Source organism: Salmo salar, chromosome 11, assembly GCF_965601325.2.
Source record: "Salmo salar chromosome 11, fSalSal1, whole genome shotgun sequence".
NCBI lineage: Eukaryota > Metazoa > Chordata > Actinopteri > Salmoniformes > Salmonidae > Salmo > Salmo salar.
The window spans coordinates 107655633-107671147 of record NC_138301.1 but is presented as its reverse complement, the minus strand read 5'-3'; the positions used below and the strand labels follow the sequence as shown (position 1 = coordinate 107671147).

Genomic DNA, 15515 nt, shown 5'->3' with positions numbered 1-15515 from the left:
GGAACTGCTTCTGCTGGAATACACAGATGCTTTTCCCCCCCACTGGTTTAAACATTTATTACTGTATATAGTATGAATTTAAATGTGCATGAAAATGAAGGCGTGTGTCTTTTATATCAGTGAATATCAGGGAAATACAATATCAGATTAGCTTAAAATAAAACATTTCATTTTATTTATACAATTGTTATTGGTGAAATAACATTAAATTATACATCCATTGTTATGTTGCCTCTTTAAAATATAAATACATATATATCTGATGGAAATATCTTGATTCTGAGTATAGTATAAAAGAGCTTAAATGAAATCAAACCAGGCAGCGACAGAGTGTTAGTATGTGTCAGCGTATGCCTCTGAAGAATGCTGACGAAAACGATAGAACATGTAGTATGCAGTCATATGATACAGCTGGTGATGATCTACAGTATGAGTTGGGGTTTTCCTCCGTGCTACTGTAGATACCTTTTCAGTACAGTACATGCATTGATATTCACAATCATAGGTGCCAGCCCAGACGAGTTCATGATAGTATTGGTAGGTCAACTGGACGAAATCCACGAGCATGCTGGATCTTCAGTGATGTCCCATCTCTTTAGTGTGGTCTGTCACACACTTCCATTAAACTTCCATTAAACTTCTAAACTTTTAATGCATTTGCAGCATTAACATTCAAATATTTCATATAAACGTAGAAAATACTATGAAACACACTGTCTCACGTAAGTCCACTCCCCTACCAGCCTACACTAGGTCTAGTATTTCACAGGACTCAGGACTCAGGCTGACTCAGGCCGCTCTCTGGCTCTGAGTCCTGAATTGGCTGTTCACCTCATTGAGGACCACGTCTGAGTTGAGCTCCTCAAGGGCTGTTATGGTTCTGTCGTTAAACAGACTTCCTGAAATGGTACACATCAGAGTTACAGCTTATCCTGCACACAAGTTACTGCATTTAAATCCTTAGAGTGGTATTTCTGAGATGAACTCTACATTAAAGGACCACGTATAAGAAAAGTAGATTACGGTGGATAGCCTTACAGCAAAACAACTTGATTTCACGTGTAGTTGTGTAAATTCGTGTATCTTATTTTCAAGGGCCAAATTATTCTGGTGATTCACTGTTTATAACTAAACGTATGAAATTCTTTCCGACCGTCTGGCAGCAGAATGGATGAAAGGCTTTTTCATGACCAAGAGCAGATAAACTAGCAGCAGGAGAGCAGAGACACACGTGACTGTTGGAATCCATCTGGCAGCCAGCAGCTGAGCCATCTGGCAGCCAGCAGCTGAGCCAGGCACATGGGCGGGGGTACAGTTAGATACAGTCACTATTTGATTGGATGGGTTAAGCTGACTAAATCCTGCTGTAGAGTGTCATACATAGACACACATTCTCACACACTGTTGCATACAAACACACACCAGTTACTGTGCACCATCAGTAAGAGGCTGAAAGAGGCGCTATAGACGTGGCCGGAGCTCAAACCGTACAGCTAGCTCCAATTCCGGGTAAAATTATGTTAAAGGGAAAAGGTCATCTCAGAGCCCGTCACAGAGATTTCATAAGTTACATAGGTCATCAGTGACATGGATATGAAGGCTTGCTAAGCCATCCCCTGCTCTGATAACAGAGGTTTAATATTATGACATGCTTCCACTTTTATCAGGGGCAGAAAGTAGATCAGCATATACAAAAACTATTTCTCTATTGGTTGTTAGTAATCCCTGATCCCCCCCCCCCCCCCCAATCCCCATGCCTACCTGTTGCTCCACTGGGCCGTTCTGGGGAGTCACCGGAGTTGCCGGAGCGGAAGGACGTGGCTCTGGTCACTGACAATGACTTCTTCTCTGTCTTCTGTGTAGCCGTGCGGCTCCAGTCTGTGATGAAACAAAAGTTCATTAAAACTGTGTACATTAAATTACATAAAATATCTCAATTCAGGGAAGCAAAAGTCATTACCTCCCAAGAATAGTAAAGCCCCTCTACTGGCTCAAATAGCCCACCAATCAGCCTGTTACCAATCCTAAGTAAACCTTTGGAAAAAATGGTGTTTGACCAGATACAATGCTATTTTACAGTAAACAAATTGAAAACAGACTTTCAACACACTTATAGGGAAGGACATTCAACAAACACGGCACTTACACAAATGACTTATGATTGATTGGCTAAGAGAAATCGACGATAAAAAGATTATAGGAGCTGTTTTGTTAGACTTCAGTGCAGCTTTTGACATTACCGATCATAGTCCGCTGCTGGAAAAACACGGTGTTATGGTTTACACCACCTGCTATATTATGGATAAAGATTTAGCTGTCTAAGAGAACACAGAGGGTGTTCTTTAATGGAAGCCTCTCCAACACAATCCAGGTAGAATTGTTTTAATCATTACTAATGACATGCCACTGGCTTTGAGTAAAGCAAGTGTGTCTATGTAGGCAGATGACTCAACACTACAGCAACTGAAATCACTGCAACACTTAAAGAGCTGCAGTCAGTTTCAGAATGGGTGGCAAGGAATAAGTTAGTCCTAAATATTTCAAAAACTAAAATTATTGTATTTGAGACAAATCATTCACTAAACCCTAAACCTCAACTAAATCTTGTAATGAACGTGGAAATTGAGCAAGTTGAGGTGACTAAACTGCTTGGAGTAACCTGGATTGTAAACTGTCATAGTCGAAACATGTTGCAACAGTAGCTAAGATGGGGAGAATTCTGTCTATAATAAAGTGCTGATCTGCCTTAACAACACTATCAACAAGGCAGGTCCTACAGGCCCTAGTTTTGTTGCACCTGGACTACTGTTCAATCGTGTAGTCAGGTGACACAGAGGTAAAATAACAACAGACTATGGGAGGCACACAGTACTACATAGAGCCATGACTATATGGAACTCTATTCCAAATCAGGTAACTAATGCAAGCAGTGGAATCAGATTTAAAAAAACAGATAGAAATACACCTTATAGAACAGTGGGGACTGTGAAGAGACACACACAGATACAGACACACGCGCTATCACACCAACTCTACACACACGTACATTGTAATATTGTTGTATGGTGGTGTTATACATGTTGTAATATAGATATATAGTGGTATAATAATGTTATATGTTGTAGTGTTTTATATTTTGTTTAATGTGTGATATAAGTGCCTTAATATGTTCAGACTCCAGGAAGAGTTGCTGCTGCCCTGGCAGGAACTAATGGGGATCCCTAATAAATACAAATACAAATAAATGGAAGGTTCTTCTCTTCTTCAAACTACACATATGTTGTAAGATGCAGGTCAACAAGTCTTACCTGAGTTCTCTGCCAGTCTCAGTCTACCACAGCAGAGGTAAGTCCTCCACTGCCTCCTCACGTTCTCCTTCACAGCGCAGTGGAACAAAAAGATAAAGAACCCTGCAAAAGAACACAAGCGTCAGGTAACTACACTTTTGTTACACACTTGGCAACAGATTTCCCAAGAAACTCCTCAGGCTTTGTGTCGGTGTCTTCTCTGAGAACATTAATAGTGAAATCATTTTCAAATCACAAAACAAATCTGGAGGAGTCCTAAATCTCACCTTGAAAGGAGTTGAAGATGGCGAAGAGGTACATGAAGGCCAGGTTGACGGGCCCCCAGGCGAAGAAGGCAAAGCCCCAGGTGAGGCCCAGGAGTAGGGTGATCCCAACCACACTGCGCAGGTCCTGCAGCCCGTTACGGTGCCTCATGTTGTGGGGGTTCTGACTCTTTATCCGACACAGCTGAACCATCACCATCACAAACATGCTGAGGTTCAACAGGAAGATGACACAGAAGTAGGCCACCACAGATACGTAGAAGGCGATGTTGTTCTTCAGCCAGCAGCTGTGTGAGAGGAAAGGAGTAAAATACAGGAGACCATATTTGAATTGATCAGCTATCCTATTACGTAAATGTGAGTACTGGTATAAATGTCATGATGCAAAAACAAGCACTAAATACCAATGCTCCAACGGTAAATTGGCATGTTAAATATTGAACAAAATGCAAGGGACTTACAAGTCATCTGTAGGGGAGTTATCTGAGTACTTTCCGTAGCTAACAAGGCCGTAATTGTTCTTATCAACAGCAATAACGACGATGACCACAAGGAGTGGGACGCCTATGATGAGAGACAACAGACTACATTGAACTGTAAGTAACTGTTACCTTTATAAGCACATGGTGGCTGTTTTTCACTCTGATGACAGTCCCAGAATCATTTTTTCACTTACCCCAGCCGACGAGAGAGAACTTGAGCATATAGCGTTTTATGTATGTGTTGAAGACCTTGACAAGGGCCAAGTACATGTGGACGGCCTCCAGGCCCATCCAGGTGAAGGAAGCCAGCAGGAAGTAGTGCAGGAACCAGGCGGTGGAGATGCACAGGCCCACAGCGTCAGGGTAGAGGGCCAGCCAGGCATCCACCAGAAACACCAGGTTTAAAAACAACAGAGCCACACACAGCTGGATCAGGATCTTAGATGGGATGTCCTTACGCAGTTTCCTAAAGGAATTAGGATTGGAATCAGGACTGGTATTACATTGATTACAGCTTGTTTATATGTCTTTGTATTTAGATCAGTTCTCCAGGTGAGTGTCATCAGAATCAAATCCAATTGTCTTTGTCACGTGCTGAATACAGCAGGTGTAGACCTTACCGTGAAATGCTTACTTACAAGCCCTTAACCAACAATGCAGTTTTAAGAAAACAGAGTTAAGAAAATATTTACTAAATAAACTAAAGTAAAAAAATTATTAAAAGTAACACAATAAAATAACAATAACAAGGCTATATACAGTGGGTACCGGTACCGAGTCAGTGTGTGGGGGTACAGGTTAGTCGAGGTAATTTGTACATGTAGGGGTAAAGTGACCATGGATACCCTGCGCTGATCACAAGGGGCTCAGACTCACCCAAAGGCCAGGTAGGTGAGCAGAGTGACAGAGAGGAAGATGGCGGAGATACCACAGCCGATGTAGGTGATGTAGGTGAGGATTGTGGCCTGGAGATGATTGGTTATGCCCGTTCTGGAGATGTCCTGGGAGAAAAAAATACCAAAAACATGTTTTACACGTTGAATAATTCTAAAAATAAGTCCTTGATTGTTGACAAAGACTGAATGGGAGAGATCACATTGCACCCCTGTCTCAGGAAGTACTCACCAGTAGCACACCGAAGCTGGTGAGATGGTTGCAGGCACAGACAGTCTCATTATCTGTGCTGTTCCTGACAGAGCAGCCATCTCGGTTCCAGCCTCCTGAGCCATCTACGAGAAGAAAAAAACATTTTTATTCTTTAATGCCTGTCAATTGTCAGAGATAGTCTTCCTTTCATTTTGGGAGACACAAGAGGAATACTTACCATTCAAGCCAAAGTCCCAGAAAACACATGAAACCACAACATTTGCCTGTGTAGACAAATGATGAAGAGAAGACAGGGTGTTAAATACTTCTCAAGATGTCCCATCCTTGACATAGGGAAAAGGTCTTGACTAGATAAATGCAGTGTGTGTTTGTTTGACTCACTGGGACGGCCTCAGTGTTTCTCAGGGTGATCACCACGTCCTCCTGCAGAGATTTGATTGACAGGTTGGCCACACTGGCTCCCAGGATCCCACTGTACAGCCTGCTGTCTCCCAGGGCTCGGTCCTGAGGAACGGCATGGAAAGAATATGGCATTGTCTATACATTATTTTACTAGGGTTTCACAGTTCTTCATTTCTGACCGATTTATGTGACTTTTATTCATAGTCATCATATCTACATAAATAGCAAGGGCTGCTTAAGTAGCAATGAAGGTTTAGGCTTGGCAATGGGTTGGGACAGTACTGAATACAGAGGAGCAGGTAAGCACCTGGAACACAGTGGCCTTCTGGTAGAAGTTGAACTGTAGTCTGGAGGCTTGTAGCTGCTGCTCATGGGAGAGGTTCTCTGTGAGGGAGGAGGGGAACGTGATGGAGCCCTGGGGAAGAGAGGACGCCTCTGTTCTCAAACTTCTCCTGGCTCTGCCATCTCCACGGATCTGAAGGGGACACATTTCTCTATGGTTAACACTTAGCAATAAACAGGAGTTTTGTGTCTATCTACATAACAGACCCTACCAGACATACGGCAGAGTGCAAACATCATTCATGCAGAGTGAAGGATGTTCTACATTACTTCTGCATGTATTTTGACGGCAACCGAGGCTACAGTATTTACTACTCAGTGTTTCCTTACTGGAAGGTTACCTGCACATTGTTGGGGTCCGGGATGGAGAAAGATGTTTGCTGGAAATTAGTGCCGTCCACTGTTTTGACAGCGATAGCAACCGACTTGGTTAAAATCGTAGCCTCTTGCTGAACGACCAGCTTCAGGCCCACCATATCAACAATCCCAATGATCCTGGTAGAAAAATCAACCGTTATTCTGATGTGCAGGCTGGTCAAGGCCATTGCTAAGATTTCTTCCGGTTTTAAGAAAATGTTGTCACAGTCTCTTTACAGGCTTTATATAAGTAATCATTTCTGGTACAGCACAGCAAGCAGCATAACAGTAGATTGTTTATCTCCAGGTAGCTCACTTGGTGGAGGAGGAGGCCAGGGTGTCAGAGGAGGCACCCAGCAGGTTGCTAACGATTTTGACAGAGGTTTTCCCCAGAGCCAGGCTGACATTGTGCCCGGCTAGCAGGGCCTCTAGCTGCGACACCAGCTGGTCCACCTGGGAGGAGTTGAGCTTGGACACGTCACTAGTCAGATCCAGCAGCTGATTGGCCTGCTCTTCACTACTGGCTGCTGTGGTGTTGGGCGCTGTGGGGAAAAGGATCCATAATAAAAACGAGGATGTTATCAGAGGGGAACTTTGACATTGGGTCTACATTTTAAATGTAGATTAATGTGGCAGTACCAGCTATGGCCCAGGTAGGTCAGAGATCAGCTTGGGTTAGTATCCTGAGGGTTACCTGCGGTGGTTGTTACAACAGCTGTCGTGGTGTAGTTTGGGGAAGCTGTTGTGGGATTCACTGGTGGAATGATGGGTGTTGATGAGTTTGTAGTGGTATTACCCCGGGTTGTCGTGGCGATGGTTGTATTTGGAGCTGATGGTGTAGTATTTGGAGCTGTAGAAGTGGTGTTTAGTGGCGCTAATGTTGTGTTCAATGGGACGTAGGGGGTGTTTAGGTGTATAGTGACATTGGATGGAGGAGGCAGTATTGTTGTTGCAGGCAAAGTGGTGTTGGCCATTGGGCTGGGTGAAGTAGAAGGAGGCATGGGGTCGCACATTTCATTCAGGAGCACACACACATTTTCCCCTTGTTTGCTAAACAGAGAAAGGGACAGATAAATGTAGCTCTTCAGTGCATATAGTCGATGATATATTTACGGAATAAGGCCCGAGGGGGTGTGGTATATGGGCAATATAGCACGGCTAAGGGCTGTTCTTATGCACAATGCAACAGGGAGTGCCTGGACACAGCTCTTAGCCGTGGTATATTGGCCATGTACCCCAAACCCCCGAGGTGCCTTATTGCTATTATAAACTGGTTACCAATGTAATTAGAACAGTAAAAATAAGTGTTTTGTCATACCTGTGGTATACGGTCTGATATACTACGGCTTTCAGCCAATTAGCATTCAGGGCTTGATTTATAAATAGCTATATAACTTAAATGTACAAATAACAATGTGCATTTTGTTTACTCTCCATCATTTACAGTGTTTTACACAATTACAAAATGTCTAACAAGGTTTTGATGTCTTTGAAGCACACAAAGAGAGACTGGACTGACCAGCTGACGATGTCAGGGGTCTTTTCAGCCTCACAGAACAAAGTGGAGTTGAGGTTGATACTCTCCCACGTGAAGGTCGAATTCAATAGACCTCCACTGGATCCTGGGCAGCCACAAATGGCTGTGTGAAATGAATGAACACAAACAGTCAGAAACACATACTGTATAATGTATATGAATAAATACACCGATGCTGTCAGTTTCCACCATCCATGGTATGGCCACTCACCTGCTCGGGTCACCGTTCCATTAATGCCAATACTCTGCTTATCATCTAACACAGTCATCAATGCAGTACTGACAGCACATATAGGCACCGAATGGTTGAGGCGCACGATAACCCTGCAGCTTTGGAGACTGGTAAGGAAACATTAATGGTATAGTTATTAATTAGTCACACCACCATCATCACTCCACATAAAGGGCCGTCTTGAATGTACTGTAAAGGTGTTAGGCCTGCAAGGAGTACAGGAACTCACTTGGTATTTGCACCATCGCATTTCACATGAGCATCCTGTGTGAAAACAACACAGAATGGCTCATAAGGTTTCAAATGATGTCTTTACAGAGCAACATAAAACAATGAAAGCTCATTGTGGGGTTGGGGTATCATCTCAACATAAAATCACCTGGTAGATAGTTGATATGATGGGCAGGGGACAGGGAGGACTGTAACAGAGAATTACGTCAGAAAAAATATCAAACCTGCTGTAGCAAGGTATGGCACTATATGTACTATTGGGGTTCATTTACACTGTAAGGATCTAATTGGAAGGTATGGCACTATATGTACTATTGGGGTTCATTTACGCTGTAAGGATCTACTTGGAAGGTATGGCACTATATGTACTATTGGGGTTCATTTACACTGTAAGGATCTAATTGGAAGGTATGGCACTATATGTACTATTGGGGTTCATTTACGCTGTAAGGATCTAATTGGAAGGTATGGCACTATATGTACTATTGGGGTTCATTTACGCTGTAAGGATCTAATTGGAAGGTATGGCACTATATGTACTATTGGGGTTCATTTACACTGTAAGGATCTAATTGGAAGGTATGGCACTATATGTACTATTGGGGTTCATTTACGCTGTAAGGATCTAATTGGAAGGTATGGTACTATATGTACTATTAGGGTTCATTTACACTGTAAGGATCTAATTGGAAGGTATGGCACTATATGTACTATTGGGGTTCATTTACGCTGTAAGGATCTAATTGGAAGGTATGGCACTATATGTACTATTGGGGTTCATTTACACTGTAAGGATCTAATTGGAAGGTATGGCACTATATGTACTATTGGGGTTCATTTACGCTGTAAGGATCTAATTGGAAGGTATGGCACTATATGTACTATTGGGGTTCATTTACACTGTAAGGATCTAATTGGAAGGTATGGCACTATATGTACTATTGGGGTTCATTTACACTGTAAGGATCTAATTGGAAGGTATGGCACTATATGTACTATTGGGGTTCATTTACACTGTAAGGATCTAATTGGAAGGTATGGCACTATATGTACTATTGGGGTTAATTTACGCTGTAAGGATCTAATTGGAAGGTATGGCACTATATGTACTATTGGGGTTCATTTACACTGTAAGGATCTAATTGGAAGGTATGGCACTATATGTACTATTGGGGTTCATTTACACTGTAAGGATCTAATTGGAAGGTATGGCACTATATGTACTATTGGGGTTCATTTACGCTGTAAGGATCTAATTGGAAGGTATGGCACTATATGTACTATTGGGGTTCATTTACACTGTAAGGATCTAATTGGAAGGTATGGCACTATATGTACTATTGGGGTTCATTTACACTGTAAGGATCTAATTGGAAGGTATGGCACTATATGTACTATTGGGGTTCATTTACGCTGTAAGGATCTAATTGGAAGGTATGGCACTATATGTACTATTAGGGTTCATTTACACTGTAAGGATCTAATTGGAAGGTATGGCACTATATGTACTATTGGGGTTCATTTACGCTGTAAGGATCTAATTGGAAGGTATGGCACTATATGTACTATTGGGGTTCATTTACACTGTAAGGATCTAATTGGAAGGTATGGCACTATATGTACTATTGGGGTTCATTTACGCTGTAAGGATCTAATTGGAAGGTATGGCACTATATGTACTATTGGGGTTCATTTACACTGTAAGGATCTAATTGGAAGGTATGGCACTATATGTACTATTGGGGTTCATTTACACTGTAAGGATCTAATTGGAAGGTATGGCACTATATGTACTATTGGGGTTCATTTACGCTGTAAGGATCAAATTGGAAGGTATGGCACTATATGTACTATTGGGGTTCATTTACACTGTAAGGATCTAATTGGAAGGTATGGCACTATATGTACTATTGGGGTTCATTTATGCTGTAAGGATCTAATTGGAAAGTGTGAGCATATTGATGCTAAGCAGAGAGAGAACTGTTTTATAACAGATGAAGAAATTAGGACATACTGTGTCTTTGAGGTGTTGTCGCAGGGTGGAGGAGTTTTTAGCTTATCAATCTGGGGAACACAGCGCACGCACACACACACACACACACACACACACGAACACACACACACACACACACACACACACACACACACACACACACACACACACACACACACACACACACACACACACACACACACACACACATACACATACACACATACACACACACACAAATAAATATGCATACAATTACAAACACACACACATATATATGCACACAAACAGGTGACACAACAGAAACAACTCACCATGTTGAAGATCTTTGAAATATTCATAGCAGGATCTTTGATCTGTATGCCCAAGGTATAGTATGCAGCTAAAAAGAGAGAGAAGGAGAGAGAGTTATCACATGGCAGGAAATGAAAAAGTGTAGCGCGACCATCGCAGTATCAGTGAAATGATATATTGCATTTACCTGTACCATAGCTGTAAGCAGAGCAGTTGGAGACAATCTCCGCATCTGAAAAACAGGAATACGGTACTTATCAAGATAGAGGGGTTTACCATCGTTACAGTGTTAATATGCACAGTACCAGTCAAAAGTTTGGACACACCTACTCATTGAAGGGTTTTTCTTTATTTTTACTATTTTCTACATTGTAGAATAATAGTGAAGACATCAACACTAGGAATTAACACATATGGAATCATGTAGTAAGCAAAAAAGTGTTAAACAAATCAAAATAGACTTTAGATTTTAGATTCTTCAAAGTAGCCACCCTTTGCCTTGATGACAGCTTTGTACACTATATACACTTTATTTCTATTTATTTCTATTCTTTATTATTACTTTTATTGTTTTTATTTCACTTTGACCTGCATTGTTGGTCCTCGGAGCTTAAGATATTCATTGTACCCTGTAATTACACCTGCCACCCTGTACATCTGACTGTTTAAAACCCCCACTGAAGATTGAAATGGCAAATGAATGTGTCTGTCTGTTAAATGTGGATAATGAGTACTACACTATCACATGGGTAAATGAGCAAGGGTGAAAAAAATGTCCGAGTTTTTACCGATGGGAGGTTCAGGGGGCATACCACAGTCCATTTGGGTTTGATTCCCAAGAGGCATGTAAACAGTCCCTGCATGTCCACTGTAAGATACAACATGTTCGTATCAGAGGATGGATACCCTATTGATACTAAAGAAAAGCTACAAACACAGAAACAGCAGCATAGTATTAACTTTTCCAGAGTGACCTCCAACTGACCATGAGATATTGACAGGCCCTGGAGTGTGACACGTGTTTGGAAGAGGGAGAGTGCCATTCAGGAAGCCGGTGCACTTTGCAAAACCATTACTTGGAGGCAATTGGCCTGCACACAGACCCTTAGCTACAAGTAACAAGCAACAAACGTTAGGCTCAGATAAATGTACATTCCTATGAGAGATTTCATATTCACATTAGGGTCAGTGCGACTCACCCACTCTTTCCACTCTATTTCCCACTATATGGGTTTGTATGGAGCTGTTCTCCTGACCCTTCCACAGCGCTCGCTGGAAACAACAGGGAAACGTTGGCTTCCTCGTCTTCAGCAGCACAGTGCAGTTAGTCCTCCTGGAGGGTTTTGGGCAGTATTACACCGTGGAGCGGGACAGAGGATGCTGAACTGTAGTATTGAAATTAGTGGAGGTATTTCCACCACAGGAGGCTGGTGAGGGGAGAATGGCTCATAATAATGACCGGAATGAACTGATGTGTCGATACCATTCCATTGCAGCCATTACTATGAGCACGTCCTCCCCAATTCAGGGGCCACCAGCCGCCTGTGAGTTCAACTAACCTGATCCCTGTTTTATTGACACACGTCACCTCAATGTCCTGTAAAGATAAGAGTTTTGATTCAACTCACATACTTTTACAGACTGAGAAAAAGTGCCCTGTAATGTTGACATGCACATTAAGGCAGGTTTGTCTGGAGAGAGATGTAGTCTTACTTGAAACAGGCTGGCAGCAGTCATATTTCCACCTTCATGCTCTTCACTACAGAACAGACAGTGAATAAACAGAGATAGCTTCAGAAGAGATTTTTCTTTTGATATTCAAACATCCTTTTCTGTACATCTACGGTATAAATCATAACAGGCAATAATGACGTGTGACTGAATACTTTACCTTGTGGTGCTATGGGGCCAGCTGGGAGAAAGAGTTGTCATGCTATGGTTGTAGGGTGGGGTGGACATGCTATGGTTGTAGGGTGGGGTGGACATGCTATGGTTGTAGGGTGGGGTGGACATGCTATGGTTGTGTGAGGGAGTACTAATACTATTGTAAAGCATAGTTGTCATGTTAGTTGTCATGTTGAAGTTGGTGAAGTTCTGGGATAGTGTTGTCGTGGTGAAGTTGGGGAAGTTCTGGGATAGTGTTGTCGTGGTGAAGTTGGGGAAGTTCTGGGATAGTGTTGTCGTGGTGAAGTTGTATAACCATGTTGTCATGTTGTAGGGGGTGGGATATGTTGGACTGACAGAGATGGTTTGCAGTGTGTCAGTCAAATTTGTGCCATTTGCTTGTTCAGGGTTGTAGGGCTCACAGGAGTCCAAGAGAGAATGAAATAGAGTCCTGAACTGAAACAGGAAAACAATGCTGTCACATTTCATGTATAACTAAACAAATGTACAGTTTCAACAGGATTCACCACACATCAGTCAATCAAGTTTCATTCACTGTCTTCTGGCCTACCCAGCCACTGATGTCTGATTCATTCTTCAGATCTCCAGTCACATTCACCGCAAGGACCATCCAGTAGTACACAGCTGTTAAACATACACATTACATCTCACATTTCAAATCAATCAATCAGACTTTATTTATATAGCACATTTCTTACCCCCCTCCAAAAAAGTTAAGTAATTAACATAAATAAGTAAAATAACAGCGGGCATGAAAGACTAATGCCTCAATATCATATTAAAAGCATGATTCATTAAACATACACTGATTGGCACAGAGCTGTGAGAAGTTACAAAGCACCTCTGCTGACTCTGAAACAGAGGGGAGAGGAGATATGTGAGGATCAGTGCAAACCAACGCAACAGGCAATGCAAAATTGTAGTGTATTCGAGGTTTGAAAAGGCTTCATAATAATTCATATTTCCTGTTGCTGCAGGACTATTTTTCCTACTGTAGCAAACTGGCTCAAATGAAGATCCCACATCTGTAGCTCCACACAAACTCCTTTATTATACAGAGACATTATCACACATACAGTCAATAGTATGATTACTCCCTGTGTTAAACCCCTCCACTATAAATCAGACAGTTGACTTACCTGTAGTGGCATTAGAGGTGACTGTTATTGGCAAAGGAGTGGAGTGTCTTGGAGTTGTGGCATTTTTAGAGGTCACTGAAATGGAGAGACAGGAGTCTATTAGCTTGCTGAGTCTGACTGTACAATGAGTGTAATTGAATGATGAGATTTGAACATACTGAATAAGGATGACCTAATTTACTGTTGGTAGTGGACGTTATGATGGGCGAAGTCGACTGCAGAATAGTGGATGGAGACGGCATGGTGGATGTCATTGGTTCCTTAGTCATGTTGGATAAGGCAGTGTGCAGTGGTGATGGGTGAGGGGTTGTGAGGGATGTGGGGGGTGGGGTTGTGAGGGATGTGGGGGGTCGGGTCGAGGATGCATTAGACATGGGCACTGAGACTGTTGACGTGTTTGGAGTGTTAGATGAAGAAATGTCTGTAATGGGTAACGTGGCTGTGGACAGGATGGCTGATGGAGCTGCAGGTGTTGTGGCTATAGCTGATGGAGCTGCAGGTGTTGTGGCTATAGCTGGTGGAGCTGCAGGTGTTGTGGCTTTAGCTGATGGAGCTGCAGGTGTTGTGTCTATAGCTGATGGAGCTGCAGGTTTTGTGGCTATAGCTGATGGAGTTGCAGGTGTTGTGGCTATATCTGATGGAGCTGCAGGTGTTGTGGCTATATCTGATGGAGCTGCAGGTGTTGTGGCTATAGCTGATGGAGCTGCAGGTGTTGTGGCTATATCTGATGGAGCTGCAGGTGTTGTGGCTATAGCTGATGGAGCTGCAGGTGTTGTGGCTATAACTGATGGAGCTGCAGGTGTTGTGGTTATAGCTGATGGAGCTGCAGGTGTTGTGGCTATAGCTGATGGAGTTGCAGGTGTTGTGGCTATAGCTGAAGGAGCTGCAGGTGTTGTGGCTATAGCTGATGGAGCTGCAGGTGTTGTGGCTATAGCTGATGGAGCTGCAGGTGTTGTGCCTATAGCTAATGGAGCTGCAGGTGTTGTGGCTATAGCTGATGGAGCTGCAGGTTTTGTGGCTATAGCTGATGGAGTTGCAGGTGTTGTGGCTATATCTGATGGAGCTGCAGGTGTTGTGGCTATAGCTGATGGAGCTGCAGGTGTTGTGGCTATAGCTGATGGAGCTGCAGGTGTTGTGGCTATAGCTGATGGAGCTGCAGGTGTTGTGGCTATAGCTGATGGAGCTGCAGGTGTTGTGGCTATAACTGATGGAGCTGCAGGTGTTGTGGTTATAGCTGATGGAGCTGCAGGTGTTGTGGCTATAGCTGATGGAGCTGCAGGTGTTGTGGCTATAGCTGATGGAGCTGCAGGTGCTGTGGCTATAGCAGATGGAGCTGCAGGTGCTGTGGCTATAGCTGATGGAGCTGCAGGTGTTGTGGCTATAGCTGATGGAGCTGCAGGTGTTGTGGCTATAGCTGAAGGAGCTGCAGGTGTTGTGGCTATAGCTGATGGAGCTGCAGGTGTTGTGGCTATAGCTGATGGAGCTGCAGGTGTTGTGCCTATAGCTGATGGAGCTGCAGGTGTTGTGGCTATAGCTGATGGAGCTGCAGGCGCTGTGGCTATAGCTGATGGAGCTGCAGGCGCTGTGGCTATAGCTGATGGAGCTGCAGGCGTTGTGGCTATAGCTGATGGAGCTGCAGGCGCTGTGGCTATAGCTGGTGGAGCTGCAGGCGTTGTGGCTGTAGCTGATGGAGCTGCAGGCGTTGTGGCTGTAGCTGATGGAGCTGCAGGCGTTGTGGCTGTAGCTGATGGAGCTGCAGGCGTTGTGGCTGTAGCTGATGGAGCTGCAGGCGCTGTGGCTATAGCTGATGGAGCTGCAGGCGCTGTGGCTATAGCTGATGGAGCTGCAGGCGTTGTGGCTATAGCTGATGGAGCTGCAGGCGTTGTGGCTATAGCTGATGGAGCTGCAGGCGTTGTGGCTATA

The 15515-nt window shown here is 43.4% G+C and overlaps 1 protein-coding gene across 1 annotated transcript; it reads right to left on the bottom strand.

Moving 5' to 3' along the window:
* Positions 1–147: 147 nt before the first annotated feature.
* On the bottom strand, positions 148–13874 carry LOC106563566 (uncharacterized). The gene is made up of 31 exons (XM_014129264.3): positions 13751–13874; positions 13593–13667; positions 13258–13305; positions 13004–13077; positions 12440–12888; positions 12262–12307; positions 12108–12145; positions 11748–11881; positions 11534–11657; positions 11337–11416; positions 10736–10780; positions 10569–10636; positions 10276–10325; positions 8410–8449; positions 8260–8294; positions 8010–8137; positions 7781–7901; positions 6956–7311; positions 6578–6803; positions 6246–6399; positions 5870–6037; positions 5542–5664; positions 5378–5423; positions 5179–5282; positions 4930–5054; positions 4248–4519; positions 4033–4135; positions 3575–3858; positions 3309–3410; positions 1762–1878; positions 148–899 (listed from the first exon to the last, which is right to left on the bottom strand). Coding segments are annotated over exons 1-31 (3846 nt in total). The 5' UTR covers positions 13752–13874; the 3' UTR covers positions 148–789.
* Between the last annotated feature and the right edge of the window lie 1641 nt (positions 13875–15515).